Here is a 14,045-nt window from a genome sequence, read left to right as displayed (position 1 = left end):
ATGTACTTTAATGTGCTTTGACTTTGTTTGTGAGGGATAATAAACATCTGATAAGTTGCGGCATATAAAACGAGAAACAAGTAGCTGCTTAGACTTCGGTTCCATTAACCACTTGTATGACATGAAATACAACGAACAAATCCACAATAAATTAATACAATATAAGTGGGAATGATAGAAATATGAAAAGCCTGGAAATAATGTATTGTCAGGTGGGTTTCGTAAGTCACTTTCTCCATATTATGTGCCCCTCTACACAGACGACCGCCTTTCAATATCATTTTTGAATTTAGTTTGAGCCAATGGAGAGCTGAGAGGCTCAAATTCTCAACGGTCTGTGAAAAAAAAGAAACAACAGATTTGGATTCGTTCGGCCGCCGTACACTTATGACGTATACGTAACATGCATTTCGATTGGGTGTTTCAATAGTCGCGGGCTACTTGAACTGAGACAGCAACACTGCACGGTACGGTCGGAAAAGAAACAAGGCAGGATAGGTGAGGCATCTTGTCTGATGCGCACGGTCTAATGGTGTTCCTTTCCTTTGTTATAGCCTGATTTGTTACAGCATGGAGTTTTTCCTTTAGTCGACTGACTTCATTTTTATTTGTTGCTAGTCTGCAACATTTTTCTCTGGTTTGCTGCTAGCTAGCTGGCTAGCGACGTCGTTTTCCACAGAGTCCGTGGTCGAGTCTTGACTGACTTGGTTTTCTGAATTGGTTACATGAACGTCACAATTGGTATCATTTGACTGTATCTTGGAACAAAACAAGTGCAATAGTTTCTTTGTTTTATTTTGAAACTTAACACATTCTTCAGACCAGCTTGGTAAGCCACTGTCCGCAAGAAAATGTCAGTCTTCACTCAAGGAAGCGCGCTTCATGATTCCGAGAGGGAGCATCAGAATCAAGAGAACATGCTGTCCAGGCTACGGGCTTCCAAAGGCAGATCGGAAAATCAAGAAAATGCCATTCCTAAACCAGCCAACAGAACTGTTTTGGGAGCCTTGGAAAACAATCCACGCAAACTACAGACTCAGCGCGGCTTGAAACAGGTTGGTTGTAATAAGCTAAGTTAGCTGATTGGTAGCTATGTGCCCTCATTTGCCTTTCATAACTGGCTGGCTAGGAATATAGCTTACCCATCATCGATTTCATTGTAACGGCATAGCCTGATACGTGTACAGTAATGGTATCAAGCCACAAGTACGTTTAAATTGTATAGCCTTAATTGTGTCAAGTATTTGGTCGGCCTTGAATGAAGGTGGTTAATTTAGTCGGTAGGCTAACTAGCCACCTCTGGGTAACTGTGCAAGCTAGCCAACCGCCAAGCCCTTATATCCATATTATATTGCTGCTTGAAACATGCCAATCACTAACAGAATCAGTAAATGTAGAATTCATTTTAAAGTCAACTTTTAGACACGTGAGTAAATTCTGGCGGTTGTTTATCATTTTACTCCTGGTGGTGAGTTTTAAATGTCCTAACTTCCCTCCCAAGCTTTCCGCCATTTTGCCCCTGTCAGGCTTCTCAACAACGTTCATGTTAGCCAGTTGGTCGCTGGTTAATATTGTATCCTGATGACATCCCGTTTAAGATTAATGTTTTGGTGCGCTTGCTTGCAAAGGATTTAACGTTTTAGTGGCCTATAGCTGCGCGACTTGGTTGAATGTTTTACTTGCACAGGACAAGTTGTGATGGCATATCAACGTTAACTTGTATTGTATTTACGACTTTTCAGGGATCAAGCCAAGGACTGTCTTGCAAATCGGAAGACTATGGCAAAAGTTGTGTGGAAAAGCTGCCCTCAAAACAACCGGCCTTCCAGATCCACATGGATGAGCCTGATGGTGCCTGTGCCAAGAAACAAGTATCTTCCAAACGCAGCCCCGTGGATGCTTCTGCCCTAACACTAAACCCAACTGTAACACGTCTGAGGCAGCCCCTTTCCACTATTGAGCTGCCTATGGATGTCAGCTTTGGTATGTGTTTTTAAGATGTCATTAATGCCTTGTTAATCTAAATAACCCAAAAAGTCAAATTAACCACGATTTCTATCTTCAGAGTCTCCTATGGACATGTCTATTGTTGAGGAAGAGAAGCCACCCTGTGTAAATGAGATCTCTGAGTATGCTGCAGAAATACACGCACACCTGAGGGAAATGGAGGTGAGCAGACTTTTCTGGAGTTTCTTAAAGGGTGCCTCCATCCCAGCAGTACTTTTATTGTTTGCAGTCTCAGAATTCTCAACTCAAGGCCTGGGACTTTGCGCTTTTAACAGGTGAAGTGCAAACCAAAAGCTGGGTACATGAAGAAGCAGCCAGACATCACAAACAGCATGCGGGCCATCCTGGTGGACTGGCTCGTTGAGGTTGGCGAGGAGTACAAGCTTCAGAACGAGACTCTGTATCTGGCCGTGAACTACATTGACCGTTTCCTGTCTTCGATGTCTGTGTTGAGAGGAAAGCTGCAGCTGGTTGGCACGGCTGCTATGCTGCTGGCTTCGTAAGTGTTTGCTACCAGGCTACTTCATGCCTTTGCAGGTTGTCTCCCTATTTTTGTGGTGGTTTCTGATGTTAGGTGTTGACCATGTGTTGTACCCTTGCAGGAAATTTGAGGAGATCTACCCCCCAGAGGTGGCAGAATTTGTTTACATTACCGACGACACCTACACGAAAAAACAAGTGTTGAGGATGGAGCATCTGATTCTGAAGGTGTTGTCTTTTGATCTGTCTGCCCCCACAATCAACCAGTTTCTCACCCAGTACTTTCTGCACCAGCCAGTCAACAAACGAGTAGAAAGTTTGTCAATGGTGAGTATGACCTTCACACCCCAGTTGCTTTGGTTGCCAGTGACTATTGCTATGGTGCTCACACTGCCAGTGTTTGTGGGTTGTGTGTTTCTTTTTTCAGTTTTTAAGATGTTTACGCTTTTCCCATTAGTTTCTTGGTGAGTTGAGCATGGTGGACTCGGACCCTTTCCTGAAGTATCTCCCCTCTCAAACGGCAGCTTCTGCATACATTTTGGCCAATCACACAGTCACAGGTGGATCTTGGGTAAGTGGAGTAGGACCGACAAGTCTTTACTTGCAAACTGGCTGCGACTTCTTAAAAAATTAAACTTGTGCTTAATTGGAAACCAGACTCTAAACTTACATGGGTAATTTGTATCCCATCACCATTCTAGTCCAAGACACTGGCTGAGGCCACTGATTACTCTTTAGAAGACTTGATGCCATGCGTCCTGGATCTGCATCAGATCTACCTCAATGCTGCCACACATGCACAGCAGTCTGTGAGGGAGAAGTACAAGACCTCAAAGTAAGTAGGCCTTTTTCTTTTAGGCTTTGATTTTTATTAGTGTGCTTTCCTCTGACTGTGGAGCAATCGGGTATTAAATTGCCTCATTATTTGTCATTGTCAGGTACCATGAAGTCTCCCTCATTGAACCCCCAGAGAAGCTGCAGTTGGAATAATTTCAATCCCGGAGTGTTATAATTATTTTGAGTACACATTTATTTTTGTACTAAATGTTGCATATTCCCAGGATTTCACAATAACTGAAACCATAGCCTTGATTACTTGGGTATGTGGTGAGATTAGTGCTTTTAATGTACATTTTTATTTTATTTTTTTATATGGCAGTCCTTTAGGACTGCTTTTAATGCCTGATTTAACCAACCTGAAACTCGTATGTAGCTAATCAAGCTGTGGTTTTAAATGTTTTTGTATGTCCCCACTTTTTTCAAGGCATTCTTTGGACTATTTAAACTGCCTCAGATTTTTCATGTTTTTGAATATGCCACCTGTAATTAAATGCCCAGATTTTTACATCTAAACAGTGTCCTGTCTCACAGTAGCTTGGAATTATTATTTGTTTGACATTGTCACTGGTAAACAACCCACTAATGACCAGTCAATCATTGAAATCTAAACAGCAAACATGCTTTACAACGGAATTCTCTAATGAAAGCATTCACGTCCAAGGTAAACTGCTTGTTTTAGCCACTTTTTCTCCCCTAGTTATGTCTTTGGATTAAACACAGGGCCAACTAATTGTCTCAAACCATTTTCTGACTATGTGATCCATCCATTACATTTTGACTATAATGGGCCCACAACAACCTGCCCTTTATAAATATTCCACTCACTAAATTAGGTTGTAGTACTCGGCCTAGGGCTGCATTAAAGCGACTTCAAAGAAATGTAGACCTTTCCCCGCCTTAAATCTATTTTGATCCTCAGCTGGTCCAAAGTGTTGGTAAGGCTTTAAACCAGTAAGAAAAAAGTGGTCATATTCATGCTTTATACAGCATTTGCAGTTTTGTTTAAGGTGGGCTGTGAAAAGTGACCAAGAAAAAGTTTAAGAAACTGCTTTTAAAAAAAAAAAGCTATTTTGGCATCTTAAGATTCACGGTGATGGGCAGAGATAAAAACATCAGTCGCTCACTACCCATCCAGGCTATTCACAACGTTAAGTGTGCTGGGACGCTGCTTTAAGCACATCAAGCATTCTGGATGTTCCATCAATCATTCAAATTCAAACTGTGAATTAGGGCTTTTATTAAGTTTTGTTCATGTACTAGGTTTTCATTCAGCTACACAAACATGTTCAACAATCAATAAATCAAATGGACTAATGGCAGCATGCCTGACCACTTAAGTGAACTATGGGAATCACCTCTTGATTTTAGAACCCTCAATGTCACTCCACAGAAGATGCAATGCAGTTCCGGAGTACACATGGCCAATCTTAAATTCTATTAGTCTGTTCATGAACACTAAATCTGTGACCTATTTAAGGAAATGTAAGCATATTAAAAAGGTCAGCAATTGTTACAGTAACATTTAAAAAAGTATAACAAATAATAACGGCACATAAAATCTGGCTTCATTCAAATGAAGACGATTGAGATTTTCCCAGACTAATTGTTAATACAGATTGTATCATTAAAAGTTCACATTTTAATTTGAAAAGGAAAAGCGACTTAAGACACCAGCAAACATACAACAAAGCTGTTCCACAGGAGATTAAGTATAAAAACTGATTGGGTGCATATAACTAAATATTTTGAACAACAGTACCCAGACACTAATCCCACCTCTGAAAGATTTGCCATCATACACATTAATATTTTTATCATAAATAAATCTCAATTTAATCCAGCTCTGAAAAAAACTACAAATAAATACATCCTAAAATACAGACCAAAATCTGTTGCACTGTGGATAAAAAAAAAAAAGATATTCATACAGGGCTCATACATACAGTAGCCATTATCATGTGTTTCCTGTGGCGTAATGTGCCACAGTGCAGGGTTAAAAAGGAAAGGTCTGTCATCCACGTAGTAAAATCCAGTAGTGTCCAGTGCAGCAAAGCTTGGGGGAAAGCAGATGAAGAGTAGATGGTTGACAGGAGCAGCTGTGGACACCCTCCAAAACATTCATGAAGAGTCTGTTATACACATCAGTCTCTTAGGTGGCGAATCCCTTCTTCCTGCTGCAGGGACTGTGTTTATATCGGCATGTGTGTGTGTTAATGTATGTGAGGGTGAGAAGACGTGAGGTTACACGCCATTGGGGGCCAGGCGGCTAACGAAGGCAATGCTGTTGAGGCACATCCGTCTGAAGAAGGGCGGGCAGATGGGCTTCATGATCAAGTGCTCTAGAAGCATCCGCAGCTCCGTAAACAGGGTGCTGGGTTGGAAGATTGCAGAAAGAGGGGACATCAAATATATAGACATGACTTTAAATAAATATTCATCCATTAGTCATATTTTGACTAGATATAACAGCTTCCTAATTGACGTTAAAAAAAAATGCAGTCTTCGTGACGTAAAACAAAATGTAGTTGTTTATCAAGAGACATCACAGAGAAATGTTGTTGAATGAATCAGGAGTACCTACCGGCAGTAAGGGTTTCGCCTGGAAGAATACCGGAGTGTGAGAAACCTGTAGTATATAAATGGCTGCAGGATGCTTCCCTGTCCACTGTGAAAATATAAAATCAATACTTATTATTATTATAAAACCAGGGCTGGTTATTGGCACAGATGCCAATTTATTCAGAATCTTTTCTGATTTACAATCTAAAGTTTCGTTTCGATTCGATTGACAAGAATGAGATATGTAATACTATATACAAGCTTTCCATATAGAGACATTTTGTCTTTAATATGACAGTTGGGCTATGTTTAACCACTGCGGAAATAACCTACAAAACAAAGACATTTCACAGATCAGTATTGAATCTAACAAATAATCGATGGATGCGTAGAAAAAATGGCACTTCGAGTTTGTTTTGTAATGATGTACTATTTGATGTACTTATCACTATCAGATATGTACACAGACAAGTAGATAGTGATGAAAATTTGTTTCATCTCATCGCCTGGGAATGGGATTAAAATGAAACAATGGATAACAAAATTGGAAAAACTTTCTTTGAAACTGCTATGTCTTGTTCCTAAATTAAAAATAAAATTAATTTTTACAAAATTACAGACAACCCTCCTTGTAGTCAGGTTTAAGTCCTGGAAGGGCTTTATTGGTCCCTCAGTAGGGAAATTAGGTTGTCATGCTAACAGTGAAACACAAATATAGAACAGTTACATTCAAAACTAAACGCAAAAGTGAATGCATAACAGGTGTAGTCTTCCCAAGTGAATGAAACCCTTAAGTAGTATGTGCAATAATGTATTCTGCACTCCAGTGGACCTTAGTGTTCTCACAGGGTTATGGTAAGTGCCAACCTTACTTGACTCTGCAGCCCTCTGAGGCATTGAAAAGACCTGTGTTAAACTTTCTTCACTGGAATTTGACACTAATAGTAAGAAAAAAAAAAGAAGAAGAAAAGCTTTCACAGCATGAGTGTGTTGGCAAGCTTCTATTCAGTGTCAACTGGGCTGTTAGCAGTGTTTGAAAGGTTTTTGCATGGCTTGTAGGTAGTTAGCTTGCTAGTTTTGGAACAGAAGACCTTATTCTTGCTTTAATCAAGTAATTGTTCCACAAATATTTGCTCAAATTAAATCAACATCCCAAGGACATGTACTTTATTTGCAGCTTCTCTCACACATTTTGGCAGAACCAAATAGATCTTATCAAAGTGATACAAGTTGAGGAGGGGTAGAGAGAAGTTCTCTACATAAAGAATTGGAATTTGTTGTCGTTTACTCAGTCTCAGTGGATCTCAGGACAAAGATTAATTGATCAAATGATAGTATTGCACAGCCCTACTACCAATTCTGGTTAAATCTGCCATGAAATCCTACAAAAGCGATTCAATGCATGACAAAAACCAAACCTGACTGCCTACATTGTGGCTTGCCAGTAGCCTACATTTACATTTACTTAATAAGCAGATGGTTTAAGGCAAAGCGACTTCCAGTACAGATACACATCTTTATCAGCAGCCCTTGTGTGCTCTCTGGGAATCAACCCCATGTTCTTAGTGCTGTGAGCACCTTGCTTCACTAGCTGTCCCACTAGTTGAGGTGAGATGGCTACTTAAAAGCTTACCGATCTTACTCTTCATGGCAGTTGCAGACCTGCCTACCTTGAAGAACGTTTTTGAGTACCAGGGGAGTTTCAGTTTGGCAGGGGCTTTGCACACGGCCATTTCCCCTTCCACCGCCAAATCATCCAGTTATTCAACATAATAAATCAGCTATGAAGAAAACAATACAATCATATATTCTTGACAAGGAGTGATGAGTTTAACTACAGTGGTGAGCGATGAGTTTAACCTCAGTAATGAGCTTTGTCCTGATGAAGTTGCCAGTTAAAATGTACACACAACTTAAATGTCAAACTTTGCCATACCTGAACAGCATGAAGACAGTAGCTGGCATAAGGAAGATCTCGTTGCAGGCGATGAACTTCAGGATGTTCTGCTGGTTAGCAGTGAGCTTACTGAGGAAAGTCCTGACAATCATGAGGCTGTTGGGTCCCACTGCCTACAGCGTAAGAAAACAGATGGACATGACGTAAGTGACAGTTCATTAATTTAAATCCGTGTAGACAGTCCCAGAATGTAAAGACTTCAATCATTTAAAATAGACTACCTGATGTGCCATTTTGACTACACAAAATTGTTTACAATTCCAATATTGACTTTCACTCAGATCAAGAAGACTTGCCAATCCAATTTGTTCTACTTTAACTGACAATATGTGGTCCCATTTGTGGTGAAAGTGTTTTCTAAACACTGAGGACAGTGGGAGCTGATGGATAAGTACTCACATCAAGAACCTTTGTGGTGTAGGTAGTGGCATGCAGCAAGGAGAAGAGGAAAATGGGGAATATGCTCACTGTGGACAGGGATTAAGGAATATTACAGTTCTCAATACATACCAGGGGACAGACAGATGTTTTCATGAAAATTCATACTGTGCATACTATTGAACACTCTGCAAGATAAGTTCTTAAGTTCCTATCAGATGAATGTTAAATTCAGCATGGCTACATTGTCAAAGTTTGGCAAACATGTTTGACACGACAACTATAGTATAGAGCTGAACCGTGTCCATGGTGGATAAGCATCAAACTGCCTGGCTTATTCTTTATTCATTACAGTTGTTGAGGACTCTCGTCAGTTCAGTTATCAATCAAGCCTGTACCACAATTATTATCAAATTCTGAAGGATACTGGTGATGGGGTAGGAATTGACGAGGATTAGCGAGTAGAGCAGGTAGTGGCAGCTGTCCTCCTGCAGAGCCTGGGCCAGGAAGGCTCGGCTCAGCTGGAAGCGAGGCAGTCTCTGGTGCAGCCGCAGGGCGCTAGTCAGTGCATTGGCCAGCAAGGCCCGCTGGTAGAAGTTTGAGGCTGCGTACGCTCTAGTGTGGGAGACCGCATTAACATACATGCATACATGAATATAGAACTGTAATCTTTTGATAGATAAAGCACGGCAGATCTAAGTGAATTGACAGCTGTTGTGACACCAGTGGTATGTCAATAGCAATGAACATCGAATAAGTAAATAAATAATCGTACAAAAAGAAACGCATGCAAACAAGCATGCCTGTAAATAAATAACATAGTTGAACAGTGGTTAAAACAGGCTGTTAAAAGCAACCAGCTCCAGGCACTCACCCCATGATAGGGAGAATGAACATGATTGAGCAGTAGACTGTGAAGAGTCGAGAGAGCCACATCGCTGTTTCCAATTTGTTAGCCAACAGGAATTGCTGCAAAACATAGACATATTCATTTTCTTGTGAAGCTGATATCCAACAGCCAGATGTCTGTTCAGTTACAGTGAGTACTGGAACTGGACATTAGTCTTGTTACAACCAGTCTACGGATTACAGACAAGTTTATTATGCAGCAGGCAAGATGAAAGTGTAAATGTCGTAAGGAGGTAAATGTCAGTAACAATACAGCAAGAGAAAAAGCAATACCCACGACAAAGCAGATACCGGGTAAATTAGTTGATGCTGTGAACAGTGTGCTAGATGAAGCTAGTCACCACTTACCACTGGCCCTGCCTGAGTAGGAGGGGGAGGAGGAGGGCTTCTTTGCTCTGTATCTGCCATCTTTCAAATCCGAGCTTGACTCTGGTAGAAGTAGAGGAAACGGTACAAATTCGTTAATCTGTCTTGTCCACTCCACTAAAGTGAAACAAGAAAAAGATGAACAGACTCCATGAAGTCCTATTACGCCCTATTCCCTATAGTCTAGTTATTTTATTTCAACAACAGAGAACAATACATTTGCTCACTTTGTAACATCCCCCACTACATTATACCCATACCCTTTGCTAACTGCTATAAAGTTAACCATATCAAAAACAAAAATACATGGTCAATAATAGACGCTCTTGTTAAGATTTAGCTGTTGATTCAGTTGACATTATTTGAGGGGTCAGCTAACATGTCAGCTAGCTCTGATTTTGCACGGAGGACTAGCTTACTGAAATTTTAAATGAGTGGCAAGTAAGTATACTAGCTGGTAGTGTTCGTTAGCTATATTACTCAGGTGGCCAATCTACTTCAGATCTGTCAATTACAGTCCACTCCAGAGCTATCCTCAAGGAACTAATACTGGGTAGTTTAAACTAGGTAGATAGGTAACTTACTGAATCATCGAGTGACTAGCTAGCATTAGTTAGCCAATTGGCTGGCATGGTAGAACATTATGATCAAGAATAAAGGAACATAGCGGAATACAACCTAATGTAATTTGCGTTTCAGGGATATTTCCCAAATCCTTCCATAGTCATTACTGTTGACAGCTTCAGAAATATTTAAAGACAAAATGAAACATATTTGTCGTTGCTGAAATAAGATTAACATTAGTGATCAACGCTAACTAGCTAATCGAAATGTTTAGCCTATTCTGGTTGATGTTAACTTTCAAGATTAGATTAAAAAACCAAGGAAATAAAACAGATTGCAACAATACACAAGCTGGTTTCAACTCTACACATTTAGTGGGAATGTGTAAGGTATTCCAGAGAGACCGTTTTACAAATATTGTTGTTTGACCAGCGCTGGCTAACTTAAATTATCTAGAATGTTCTCCAAGACAGCATGCTAGCTAGCGGAAAAGAGCTAACGGTAAAAGCAAGCACGCTAGCGATAGCTAGATAGCCTTCTCATTTGAAATGACCAGTTTACTGTGCAGGACATCTAACATCGGTTTTCCTAGAAAATACTTCGTGGTGTGACAACATCAACAAGAAATAAGTTATGACTTTAAAATACCTGCAATTACAGAAGATTCGTTCGACACCAGAAATGTCTAGTTTGATAGAGCAAAAAAGTAGAGAGAATTCATTCAACAAAATGCTCGCTAGCAAGCTAACATCGACCAATGTGTTCCCACAGGCAAATGTAGCTAGCCCTAGTTCCGTTCCCGTGAGCACAACTCGATCAGCTGACCTTGCATAGAAAAGGCTGTAAGATTATCGCGATATGTCATCACACACTAAAGAAAGTGAACAGAAATGAACAGATCCCTACTTTTTGTTTTATTTGTTATGTAAATCACATTAAACATCTGATTTTAAAATAAGGGATTCTGCCTGCCTTGCAATATTAATAAATCATAAACTAGTCTAATCTAACGGAGATTTTAGTTTTGCCTGTTAATGATCTTATTTGTTCATTATTTGTTTTTGAAGTGCAAGCGTCCTCTTAGGGTCTTGTTTACTTTACCACTCTACCCCTTAATTAGTTAATAGTTTATAAGGTTGGGCTATACATTGAGAAGTGTAAGGTTTGAATAACAATATAGAAATGAACCATTGTCCTTATTCACTGATTGGAAGATCCTAGGTGATCCTATCAAAAGAGGCAGGCAGCAACAGCAACTCCAAATAAACTGGGCAGAGACTGCCATCACCCTGTGTGACTTTAAAGATGTTGCCTTGGGGACATAGATGCATGCACTTTGTTTTTAATGCATGACAATAACATAAATGCAGGTAAATGAAGAGCAGACCATCCTCCTTATAATAGTAATGACCCTATGAAAAACACAGTGGTGGCATAAGCCACATAGGCTATACAGTGTCCGTTTTTGAAATACAGCTCATGAATTAACCACACTACATACAGCACTAAGGTGAGGACCGATTCTATACAGAAGCCATGGAAAACGTTTTGTGTTAAGAAGAATCTCCTCCAGCCTCAGAGCGTTTTACTGGGTGGCCACAAGATGGCACCAAAACCAACCAATTCTAAGCAACCACAAGGCTACTGCATTCCATGTATGTGTCGAAGAGAAGGTGAATAGTGGAGAGAATTGTTTCCATGACGAAAATTGGTTTTATCTGCTAGGATTCATTGCCTTTTCACGAAAAAACCGTGCATTAATGTTTATGGTGTTTTATTTTTTACCTGCCTCTGCACAACCAATGGACAACAGGTTTACTTTCCAGAGGGTTTAGCCTATAGTTAGGTTACCTATTCTATAGTTCAGTCTCGGCTACAGTCCCCTGTGCTACATCCAAGAGCAAACAGAAGATCACTAAATCAAATAAAACGCTGAGTAGCCTATGAGCCTTTCAATAACAAGTTTATCACAATTCAATGTTCTCAACTTTTGAGAAAACATGGATGATGTGACCGCAATCAACACTAGAGTGCGCACTTCTCTTTGAAATTGATTTTTCATTTGTGCAAGCAGCCGGGGAGCGTAATGAATTTATGTTATGTATAATATTTGATCACAGCCTATTTTGAAATCATCTGCTATACAGTGACGGTAAATGCATAGCTTACTGTTTAAGTTGATCGACACGAAGGTCATAAAAGGATGGAACAGCTTCAACGTCGCTGGAAAATATAGCCAATGTAAGCGACGTAAAATCTAATTATTTCTTTGCAAAACCTAATTAGGCATTAAAAAAGGTTAACGCCAGCGCCTGAAACCGTTTTTGTTTAATAATCCCATTACTGACGGCTCATCATGTATAAAATGGTGCACAGGGACACAAACTTTCCACTTCTAAAAGTGAATCTCCGAGAAATAGTCGAGGCAAAAACTCACTGTCAGGATAAGAGGGGATTTGAGGAGGGAAAAGTCACCAGTAACCGACAGTAAGTACGCATAGCCTTTGATGTAGCCTATTTACCTTACGTTACGCTTTTTCTGTTTAGCGTTTGTTAAGGCACACTGTCAAATTATTTGTAGATTTGTCCAAAAGGATGTACAATCTTAGCTTATGGTCTCATCTGATACATCACTTTAAATAAAACGACAATTGGGATTCTACATTGATGTTAGTTTGGACCGTTATCATATAGGCAACTGCTTTATAATGCAGTCAAATTTCGGTGCGTAATTTATGCTTCCTCAGAAGGTGAGAAATGCGCATAAATCCAGAGTCGCCTAATTTGAGCGTTGTACATTGAAATGCATAGGTAACTCTACATAACAACAAGCTAGATTAAAACTATTAAAAGCTGCAGAGTTTATTATAGTCCATGTAGCGCGAAGGGAAGTCGCTCTTTTTATGTCGGCTTTGGACTTTAGGGATTTAGGGATGTCGAACAGTAAAGGGATGCTTTAAAAAAAATCTGCGCTGTTTTGGGTAAACCCTAAAGTTATCCTAAATAACATAATAATAATAATTAAAAATAATCATAAATACATTTTAAAACATGAAACTGAACTTATTGTCTACTGATTTTTTTTTTGTAACCTTCACTTTCCTCACTCTTTACCCGTCACTTTAAAAATCATCCATCAGCGTGCCATGCGTTTTCTGGGAAATCTGTTTGGAAACGCACATCAATCGAAGAGGAACGAGAGTCTAAAGTCAAAGACTCTTTAAGGAGACGAAAATCAAAGACTATCTTGAATACGACTGCGGTTGTTATCGGAAAAGAGAAGCGTCTTCCTCCAGCAGCTGTATCGCGGCCAGAATAAAGAAATAAAACAAACAGGGTGTGGAATGGGCCGAAACAAACGAAAATTGGGACAAGCAAGAAGGATGCTTCAAAAGAAGAGAAAGGGACACGGTGAATCGATTCCCAGCAGAATTCCTTTCATGCTGTTGGTCAAAGAAACACAGCCTAAACAACAAAAGTACAGGCTAATAAAGAGCCGTTTGGTCTTTTCTCTGTACATAGACTCAAATAGCTTGCGAATAAATAAAGTGCACGCTTCAGGCTCGGGTTAAAACGGCACATTTAAGCACTGAGTGTAGCGTTAAAATAAGAATCCAACATAGATTTATCAAGGATGATAGGTTAAAATATACATTTTAAATGGGCATTATAGCTATAGCAAAACGCATATTCCAAAATGCTTTTATTTGTTTGTCTAATCGAAATGCGCTCTCAATCTAAATAAACTGTAAGAATCGACATGCGCTCTCAATCTAAATAAACTGTAAGAACATTAGATATATGTAGTCTTTTAAGCCGAAAACTGTTGTCATTGAGTCAGCCCGCTCTTAAACGTCACCACAAATCGCCTAGGCGTTCCTTACACGAATGCTTGACACTGGCTTTTGTCAGCGAATACTGACATCGCAAAAGGCAATTGAGAAATTGGTTTTAATGAACCGTATTGAGCAAAGTATCTTTCAAA

The 14,045-nt window shown here is 39.7% G+C and overlaps 2 protein-coding genes across 2 annotated transcripts; one reads left to right on the top strand and one right to left on the bottom strand.

Moving 5' to 3' along the window:
• Positions 1 to 851: 851 nt before the first annotated feature.
• On the top strand, positions 852 to 3,548 carry ccna2 (cyclin A2; the record flags this gene model as incomplete). Its single annotated transcript, XM_080840472.1, has 8 exons — positions 852 to 1,055; positions 1,743 to 1,983; positions 2,066 to 2,169; positions 2,283 to 2,506; positions 2,610 to 2,814; positions 2,945 to 3,058; positions 3,189 to 3,322; positions 3,426 to 3,548. 8 exons carry the CDS (start codon positions 852 to 854, stop codon positions 3,475 to 3,477), a joined length of 1,278 nt encoding a protein of 425 aa, XP_080696598.1. The 3' UTR covers positions 3,478 to 3,548.
• Positions 3,549 to 4,547: 999 nt separating this feature from the next.
• tmem33 (transmembrane protein 33) lies at positions 4,548 to 10,826 on the bottom strand. Its single transcript, XM_080841371.1, has 8 exons — positions 10,709 to 10,826; positions 9,479 to 9,559; positions 9,096 to 9,190; positions 8,649 to 8,836; positions 8,243 to 8,310; positions 7,823 to 7,956; positions 5,909 to 5,992; positions 4,548 to 5,698 (listed from the first exon to the last, which is right to left on the bottom strand). Exons 2-8 carry the CDS (start codon positions 9,536 to 9,538, stop codon positions 5,569 to 5,571), a joined length of 759 nt encoding a protein of 252 aa, XP_080697497.1. The 5' UTR covers positions 9,539 to 9,559; positions 10,709 to 10,826; the 3' UTR covers positions 4,548 to 5,568.
• Positions 10,827 to 14,045: the final 3,219 nt, after the last annotated feature.

This window comes from Sprattus sprattus (assembly GCF_963457725.1).
Source record: "Sprattus sprattus genome assembly, chromosome: 6".
In the NCBI taxonomy this organism is placed as follows: domain Eukaryota; kingdom Metazoa; phylum Chordata; class Actinopteri; order Clupeiformes; family Clupeidae; genus Sprattus; species Sprattus sprattus.
The sequence above is the reverse complement of the archived record's forward strand: the minus strand, read 5'-3'. Positions and strand labels throughout refer to the sequence as shown.